Genomic DNA, 9814 nt, shown 5'->3' with positions numbered 1-9814 from the left:
TGTCGACTCTCAAAGTTTGAACATATCAATTGAACGGATCAAATAGGCTACTACGTATTTGAATTAATTTAGTCTGCAAATATGTTTTTCGTATTCAGATCGATTATGATGAAATAAATATGGAAAAGCAACTGGTAACCTATTTTAGATACCTTGGATTTGGGATCAGTCTAAAACATTTTGATTCCGTCTGACACGAGGAACACAGCATAGGCCTACCTCATGCTTTAAAACTCAAGCAAATGAAGGAACAAACGATTGTGTGGTCTTTAAAATGTCAGTGCATCCACATTTGGTTTCCTCAACATCTGAGAAATGTTATGTTGCACATCATCATCTTCTCCCTCCCAACGGATTTATTACATCACTGATGTTAAAATACGGTGCCACCTAAAACGTTGTGCCACTGTGTCATTGTAAGATCCCTATGATAAACCTTCTACACACATTCAAAGGGGGGCAGTGAATGGGAAGCGGTATTAAAATCCAGGCATCATTTTCTTCCTACTTTTTTACTGCAAAGTTAGAAAAAGTCATTATGTGTAAATTATGGATGTAGTTATAATTTTAGCATATAGGGCATATTTCCTGGGAAACATACATTACCCTAAAGGTTTAGTTGGTGTTTATGATTGAATTGTTGTACTTTTACTGGCATTTTCCCCGTGTGTAGGCAGGCTAGAATGCAAACCAATTGAATTTCACATTTGTTTTTATTAAACCAAAATAACATCGTTGTGATTTGCCTTGCAGTTAACCTTGGTTGAATATGTTAATCCAACATGGGTGAATGTCACAACAGCAGCTTCTCCATGACGCAAGACCTGCCGGAGAATTGTCCTGACTCGTTCAATGCCAGCTACGAACTGGACTATGGAGTTCCACGGGAGGAGATACCCGATACAACGCAGAGCTGTGCGTTTTTTGTGGCCACCATTGTCATAGCCATGGTCCTGGTCTGTATCATATTAGTCTGTGGCATTGGCAACTGTCTGTTCATTGCCTCTCTGGCGCGCTACAAAAAACTCCGTAACCTCACCAATCTCCTCATTGCTAACTTGGCCGTGTCGGATATTCTGGTGGCTGTAGTGTGCTGTCCGTTTCTGTTGGATTATTATGTGGTGAAGCAGCTGTCATGGGACCATGGGCTTGTCCTGTGCGCCTCAATCAACTATTTACGCACGGTGTCCCTGTATGTGTCCACCAACGCGCTCCTGGCAATCGCAGTGGACAGGTGGGTGAGGCGTTTGTAGGTTCATCCCTCGCAGTCACAGAACATAGCAAACAGTTTATCCATATTCACACAACAGAAAATTAATCCCACTATTACCATTCTGTCAACTAAATCTTCATCTGATATTTTTTGGGGGTCAATTTCAAGTCCATATCTCCTCCTTGTGAACTTTTTATATTTCTCATAAAACCTATAATGTACAGCTATAAACATCTCAGGGGACACATATTTTACCTACTTTCCTAGCAACATGTAATAATACAGTATATACGCACTTTGAGCATAAGGAAATATATAAATGCTATCAATTATTATTATTAATAACAACATATCCTATATTGTAACCCTGAATAGTTACAATGTCAACCCACACACATGTTCGGTGCTCTCATATCCTCAGGCCAACACTGATGTGTGCAGCAGTGCCCATCTTCAACCGTGGGTGTGACAGGATGATATTTGCCATGTTTGTGCTCCCTCATAAGCCTCTCTGTGTGTGTATGCGTGACGTGTGCATGGCAATGAGAGTCCTATTTTTTTTAGGTGGTTGTAAACAGTTTACGTAAAAATACATGCATGCAACATCAAATCCAATCTTATATGTCACGTGCTTTGTAAACAACAGGTGTTGACAAACAGTGAAATGCCCACTTTTCCCCGGGCGCCGAAGACGTGGTTGTCGTTAAAGGCAGCCCCCCGCACCTCTCTGATTCAGAGGGGTTGGGTTAAATGCGGAAGACACATTTCCGTTGAAGGCATTCAGTTGTACTACTGACTAGGTATCCCCCTTTCCCTTACTTATGGGCACTTTCCAAGCAATGCAGGGAGATGGAAAACAGAGAAATGCTAGAAAAGTAAAACATGTAATAATAAAATCAATAATAAATACACAATGAGTAACGATAACTTGGTTATATGGGTACCAGTACCGAGTCGATGTGCAGGGGTACGAGGTAATTGAGGTAGATAAAGTGCATTCGGGAAGTATTCAGACCCCTTGACTTTTTCCACATTTTGTTACGTTACAGCCTTATTCTAAAATGTTTTAAAAAAATGTTTTCCCTCATCAATCTACACACAATACCCCATAATGAAAAAGCAAAAACAGTTTTTTTGACATTTTTGCAAAGGTATAAAACATTTATGAAATATCACATTTACATAAGTATTCAGAACCTTTACTCAGTACCTTGTTGAAGCACATGTGGCAGGGATTACAGCCTGGAGTCTTCTTGGGTATGACGCTGCAAGCTTGCAAGCTTGCAACCTGTATTTGGGGAGTTTCTCACATTATTTTCTGCAGATCCTCTCAAGCTCTGTCATGTTGGATGGGGAGCGTCGCTGCATAGCTATTTTCAGGTCTCCAGAGATGTTCGATCGGGTTCAAGTCCAGGCTCTGGCTGGGCCACTCAAGGACAATCAAAGACTTGTGTCGAAGCCACTCCTGCATTGTCTTGGCTGTGTGCTTGGGTCATTGTCCTGTTGGAAGGTGAACCTTCGCCCCAGTCTGAGGTCCTGAGTGCTCTGGAGCAGGTTTCCATCAAGGATCTCTCTGTACTTCGCTCCGTTCCTCTTTCCCTCAATCCTGACTAGTCTCCCAGTCCCTGCCGCTGAAAAACATCCCCACGGCATGATGCTGCCACCCCGTGCTTCACCGTAGGGATGGTGCCAGGTTTCCTCCAGATGTGACGCTTGGCATTTAGGCCAAAGAGTTCAGTCTTGGTTTCATCAGACCAGAGAATCTTTTTCTCATGGTCTGAGAGTTTTTAGGCCTGATTGGTGGATTGCTGCAGAGATGGGTGTCCTTCTGGAAGGTTCTCCTATCTCCACAGAGGAACTCTGGAGCTCTGTCAGAGTGACCATCGGGTTCTTGGTCACCTCCCTGACCAAGTCCCTTCTCCCCGATTGCTCAGTTTGACTGGGCAGCCAGCTCTAGAAAGAGTCTTGGTGGTTCCAAACTTCTTCCATTTAAGAATGATGGAGGCCACTGTGTTCTTGAGGACCTTCAATGCTGCAGACATTTTTTGGTACCCTTCCCTAGATCTGTGCCTCGACACAATCCTGTCTCGGACATCATGGCTTGGTTTTTGCTCTGACATGCACTGTCAACTGTGGGACCTTACTGTATATAGACGTGTGTGCCTTTCCAAATCATGACATGTGCGTGCCTTTCCAAATTTGAATTTACCACAGGTGGACTCCAATCAAGTTGTAGAAACATCTCAAGGATGATCAATGGAAACAGGATGCACCAGAGCTCAATTTCAAGTCTCATAGCAAAGGGTCTGAATACTTATGTAAATAGGTTATTTCAGTTTTTTATCTTTAATAAATTAGCAAACATTTCTAAAAACTTGTTTTCGCTTTGTCATTATGGGGTATTGTGTGTAGATTGATGAGGGAAACAATTGATTTAATCCATTTTAGAATAACAAAATGTGGAAAGGGGAAGGGGTCTGAATCGTTTCCTCATGCACTGTATGTACATATAACTAGGAATAAAGTGACAGATAATAAACGGTAGAATCAGCGTATGTGATGAGTCAAAAATGTTAGTGCAAAAAAAGGTCAATGCAGATAACCAAATAGCTAGCAGGCCTAACTATTTAACTATTTAGCAGTCTTCTGGCTTGGGGGAAGAAGCTGTTCTGGGTCCTGTTACTGCTCACGATACATGCCAGCAAACATAGACTGAAAACCTTTGAACATGAGTGTGACAGTTAATCTGCTTTCATCGCATGAATTTACCTATTTTCATTTCACTCTAAACTAGACCAAAAGCCAGTTGAAACAAAGTTTTCAAAGTGCCATCATTCTGTTAATTTCCCTCCAAAATAATGAAGTCAAATTAATCATGACCAAAAAAAGGTTCCACAAACTTTACCTAGATAAGAAAATCACCTTACTGTCATCACATAATGCACATTTAATGCATGAATAGGAATATACATCGTTATCCAGAGTAACTAAGATATGATATAGCAAAGTATTTGTTATATAAAAATGACAGATAGCCATGTTCTGTGGTAACATAACATTCCCAGTGAAGTAAGAGCAATTGAGCAACACCAATGGGTTTCCCACCGAAAATCCATCACCTGCTTTAAGTTAGTCCTATCACACTGCCCTTTTAGGATCATATGGGAGGAAGTTACTTGGACAAGGCTACGTGCTCCCATAAATCATTGCTGACATGCCCAATTATGTAAAAATAGCTATTTATGAAGATGGATAATCTCCCATCATCTCAAAATGTTAAGGAATTTCCAAATTCCCCATTATTGCTATGTGCAGAGTTTGCTAGGAAGCCAAGAGACGGTAAACTACATAGTATAACTTCAGGTTCTAGATATTAATAATTTACCCTAGTTTACAGTCCCAAAAATTAAGTTATTCTACATTGTGACAGATTTTCCAAGATCGTCCAAGAACATCCAAGATCATTCAATATCCTCAGAGAGATCACTTGGTCTTTCCAACTCCTTGGCATATAAAGCTTGACATAAAACACATTGACACTCATAACTCAAACCTTCCAACTGGTTTCTTTGCATTGTCTGTCTTTTCCTTGTGTTCCCAGGTACATGGCCATCGTCCACCCTATGAAGCCTCGCATGAAGTACCAGACGGCCTACAGCCTGATCCTGGGCGTGTGGATCGTACCCATCGTCATCTCCGTCCCCTCTGCCTACTTTGCGTCCGAGACCACATACCCGCGCATCTCCAGTCAGAGCCACAAGACCTTCTGCGCCCAGATCTGGCCTGTGGACCACCAGCTCTACTACCGCTCCTACTTCCTCTTCATCTTCGCCCTGCAGTTCGCCGGGCCCGTGGCCATCATGGCCGTGTGCTACGCCAGGATCTTGCGGGAGCTGTGGTTCAAGAGCGTGCCCGGCTTCCAGACAGAGCAGATCCGGAAGCGGCTGCACAAACGGCGGAGGATGGTGGTGGTGCTGATTCTGGTGCTGGCTGCCTACGTGCTCTGCTGGGCACCGTACTACGGCTTCACACTGGTACGGGACTTCCACCCCATCCTGATCTCCAGGGACAGGAACTCCCTGGTGGCCTTTTACATTATCGAGTGCGTCGCCATGAGCAACGGGGTCATCAACACGCTGTGTTTCGTGAGCGTCCGCAACAACGCCAAGTGCATGCGGACAGTGACCAGGCTGCGCTGGAAGTCTGTCAAATGTGCAGCGGGAAAGACGGTGGATGAGCACACCTCGTCTTTGCGCGTGACAGAGGATGTTGACTGCACACGGCTGAGATAGAGACGATCATCTCAGGATCGGGCCTCTATCGAAAGGTAGAACCAGCAGTAGACTAAGTGGATTCTGGGAGGTTGCACACTTTTCCCGTTTTTTAAGATCCAAAAGAGTGAGATATAAGATTGAGTCAAGGGAACGGTTTGGCGTTGGACAAGAGGTCCAGACTGCTTGACGCAGAGTAGTGCTGCATGATAATGGCAAAAAAATCTGATAAAACAGTGATTTTTCTGACCAAATATTGCGATTGCAATTTGACTTGCGATATACAGTAGATCAAAACACTTGGTGAATTATATAAATCAAATAAAATTATTTATATTAAGAAGCAAAGTGGAAAGCAGCATTGTTCTTATGCTCTGACTGCATTTGACCTAACAGAACAGCATGCAACCTTAGAGTGAATCTAACAGCGAGGAGGAAGAACTGCACTGTTCGAGTAACAGGGGTTAGGGCTTTGTATGTGGGAAGAATTTTGATGTGAATTGTATTAATTGTGCAGCCCCAACGCAGAGTGACAATGCCCTGCCAAGTTCATACGGGCACAACGCCTCACATTGTCACTGCTACCATACCACGGAGGCCATTTTGAAAAAACGTGAAAGTTTCATGGAATTAGAACTTCTTCACAATGTGGAATTACTCACGAGGAGGGCATTCGACTTTGAAGGGATTTTGCCTGTATTTATTCAAGAGGCTTGATTTGATGTAATCCTGGAGGTTACTAAACAAACAGGTTATTTCAAGTCTCTATATCTTACAATAAATAATTGATCAGTTTGTAGTGTTTTATAAATACACATTTGTATATGAAATATACAACATCGTTTTTAAATAATAATAAGAGTGCTCTCTATTCGTCTTTTAAAATAAATATAATCCAACCGAAACTAGCAGATTTATCGAATCAAAGAATCTAAGATAAATCTACTGTGACGTGGGACGAGCTAGACAATTAAGAGTTAGGATAGATCAAGATGGATCAATTAATTAAGAGATGCTTTCTTGTATGACACTCGTTTTACCATACATACTCTCAAAACACAAGATTGAATAACATTCCATTCACAAATCCAGACACATTACTTTACTTTGACATTTTCTAACATGCCATTCTCCACCAGCACCTCCACGACAGTGCTCCTAGTGCAGGTAATCATGAGACCAAGTGGAGAATACAGTGTAGTGGAGCACCATTAACAAATAACATAATCCCGTAATTAAAGTATCAGTCTACCAAATTGGCACAATACCAATTAAGCATTTCACTGTAAAGTCTACACTCGTTGTATTCGGCGCATGTGACAAACACAATTTGATATGACATTGGCTACCGGAGGGGTCACACTGTAAAGCCTAGCATGTGATAGGAGTGAGATTGGGGGGAAATAACCACTCCAAGTTGGTGCTGGTCCCAGATCAGCTTAAAAAGCACGGGAGGATATTTTGGTGACGTCGTCGCTGCTTCTCTCGCTATCAATGAAGTTCACCTCAGTTTTAATCTGTAATGTCAAATAAATGGCTGAAAGAAATTCCCTAATGAGAATCTGTTCAAGTAGAGGAAGAAATAAAAAGGGGATTTGAAGTCTTGAAACCAGCAGGTTCATATTGGCGTTGAAATTCCTCAGGCTACTTTTCAGTTCTCACTGCTACCTTTTGGGATCTCAAGGATGACGATAACAATAAAACCATTAGGTTTAATCAAAACTATATTTTAGGAGTAAATAAATGACGGAAAGCTTTTTTCTTTCTCTTTTACAAAATTGCTGTTAACGTTTCCATATGATAGCGCCATGCACGGGGGCTCTTACATTTGTAATAGCATACATTTTTGTTTGTTGCCTTGCTTGTTATGCTACGAGACCAACAGGAGGCTCTTCTCCAGTTAGCTTGTACTTGTTATGAGACATGCGCTTGGCATTTGCAGTAATTCAAGTCAGAGCCCTTACCACTTCTAGGCTCGAATTAGTCATAGAAATCCAACAACCTGCCTCCGCATTATGTATGTTTTTCCAGCAGGTTCCAGAAAATGTGAAAGGAGAACATGCCATGAAGGATACTTTCAGTATTTTCACCGTATGAACATTTAAGAATATATTTTTACAATGTATGGAGCTGCGTTTACCTGTTTTTGCGATGCTGTCCACAAAAGAGGATGAATTGTGAGGGAGATGTTATTAAAACCGCTACCCGGATGAAAAACACGATGCCGTCAGGCTGTGTTTTTGTTTATGAACGCATGTGGATTGGATCATAAAATGAGTGGTCAAACTGGACGACAAAATAAATAATTTGCTCACAAAAAAAACATGTATAATTAAACACTATTACACTCTGGGTTCTCATGATCCCAGAGGTGATCATGTAATTAGAACCATGAATAAGGAAGTGAATGTGTCCGGTTCAGAACGCTTTACAGTGACCAAGTGAGGGATCATCATTCAGCATACAACAAAGATGTTCAAACTCATGTACAACTGCATTCTCATCTTGTGTATTTTTACAAATCTTTCTACATTGAGATAATGAATATTGTTCTATAAAAGCATATTTACTGTAGAAAAACATGACACTGGCATTGAGCATACAAATCATGACAAACTACTGTAAATTAAACACATTTCTACTGGTATTATACAGTATTTATAATGCCTTCAGAAAGTATTCACATCACTGGACTTCTTCCACATTTTGTTGTGTTACAGCTTGAATTTAAAATGGATTAAAGAACTACATTTTGTTGTGTTACAGCCTGAATTTAAAATGGATTAAAGAACTAAATTTTGTTGTGTTACAGCCTGAATTTAAAATGGATTAAAGAACTACATTTTGTTGTGTTACAGCCTGAATTTAAAATGGATTAAAGAACTACATTTTGTGTCACTGATCTACACACAATAACCCAGAATGTCAAAGTGGGTTTTTAAGAATGTTTTACAAATGAAAACAAAAATGGCTGGAATGGCTTGAGTCAAAAAGTATTCAACCCCTTTGTGATGACAAGCGTAAATACGTTCAGGAGGAAATATTTGCTTAACAAATCACATAAAGTTGCATGGACTCACTGTCTGCAATAATAGTGGTTAACATGATTTTTGAATGACTAGCCCGTCTCACATACAGTGGGGAGAACAAGTATTTGATACACTGCCGATTTTGCAGGTTTTCCTACTTACAAAGCATGTAGAGGTCTGTAATTTTTATCATAGGTACACTTCAACTGTGAGAGACGGAATATAAAACAAAAATCCAGAAAATCACATTGTATGATTTTTAAGTAATTAATTTGCATTTTATTGCATGACATAAGTATTTGATCACCTACCAACCAGTAAGAATTCCGGCTCTCACAGACCTGTTAGTTTTTCTTTAAGAAGCCCTCCTGTTCTCCACTCATTACCTGCACCTGTTTGAACTCGTTACCTGTATAAAAGACACCTGTCCACACACTCAATCAAACAGACTCCAACCTCTCCACAATGGCCAAGACCAGAGAGCTGTGTAAGGACATCAGGGATATAATTGTAGACCTGTACAAGGCTGGGATGGCCTACAGGACAATAGGCAAGCAGCTTGGTGAGAAGGCAACAACTGTTGGCGCAATTATTAGAAAATGGAAGAAGTTCAAGATGACGGTCAATCACCTTCGGTCTGGGGCTCCATGCAAGATCTCACCTCGTGGGGCATCAATGATCATGAGTAAGATGAGGGATCAGCCCAGAACTACACGGCAGGACCTGTTCAATGACCTGAAGAGAGCTGGGACCACAGTCTCAAAGAAAACCATTAGTAACACACTACGCCGTCATGGATTAAAATCCTGCAGCGCACGCAAAGTCCCCCTGCTCAAGCCAGCGCATGTCCAGGCCCGTCTGAAGTTTGCCAATGACCATCTGGATGATCCAGAGGAGGAATGGGAGAAGGTCATGTGGTCTGATGAGACAAAAATAGAGCTTTTTGGTCTAAACTCCACTCGCCGTGTTTGGAGGAAGAAGAAGGATGAGTATAACCCCAAGAACACCATCCCAACTGTGAAGCATGGAGGTGGAAACATCATTCTTTGGGGATGCTTTTCTGCAAAGGGGACAGGACYACTGCACCGTATTGAGGGGAGGATGGATGGGGCCATGTATCGCGAGATCTTGGCCAACAACCTCCTTCCCTCAGTAAGAGCATTGAAGATGGGTCGTGGCTGGGTCTTCCAGCATGACAACGACCCGAAACACACAGCCAGGGAAACTAAGGAGTGGCTCCGTAAGAAGCATCTCAAGGTCCTGGAGTGGCCTAGCCAGTCTCCAGACCTGAACCCAATAGA

The 9814-nt window shown here is 41.7% G+C and overlaps 1 protein-coding gene across 1 annotated transcript; it reads left to right on the top strand.

Moving 5' to 3' along the window:
- The first annotated feature begins 767 nt into the window (after positions 1-767).
- On the top strand, positions 768-6278 carry LOC111982474 (prokineticin receptor 1-like). Its single transcript, XM_024014044.2, has 2 exons — positions 768-1234; positions 4815-6278. Exons 1-2 carry the CDS (start codon positions 783-785, stop codon positions 5503-5505), a joined length of 1143 nt encoding a protein of 380 aa, XP_023869812.1. The 5' UTR covers positions 768-782; the 3' UTR covers positions 5506-6278.
- The last annotated feature ends 3536 nt before the right edge of the window (positions 6279-9814 follow it).

The sequence above is a fragment of the Salvelinus sp. IW2-2015 genome, linkage group LG21, assembly GCF_002910315.2.
Source record: "Salvelinus sp. IW2-2015 linkage group LG21, ASM291031v2, whole genome shotgun sequence".
In the NCBI taxonomy this organism is placed as follows: Eukaryota; Metazoa; Chordata; class Actinopteri; order Salmoniformes; family Salmonidae; genus Salvelinus; species Salvelinus sp. IW2-2015.
This window is presented reverse-complemented; position numbering and strand designations above follow the sequence as displayed.

Excerpts from the sequence above, each read along its gene's own strand:
- LOC111982474 (XM_024014044.2), top strand. The coding sequence starts at position 783 with ATGGGTGAATGTCACAACAGCAGCTTCTCCATGACGCAAGACCTGCCG. Across the intron at positions 1,235-4,814 it reads CTGGCAATCGCAGTGGACAG|GTACATGGCCATCGTCCACC; the intron begins GTGGGTGAGGCG and ends TTGTGTTCCCAG.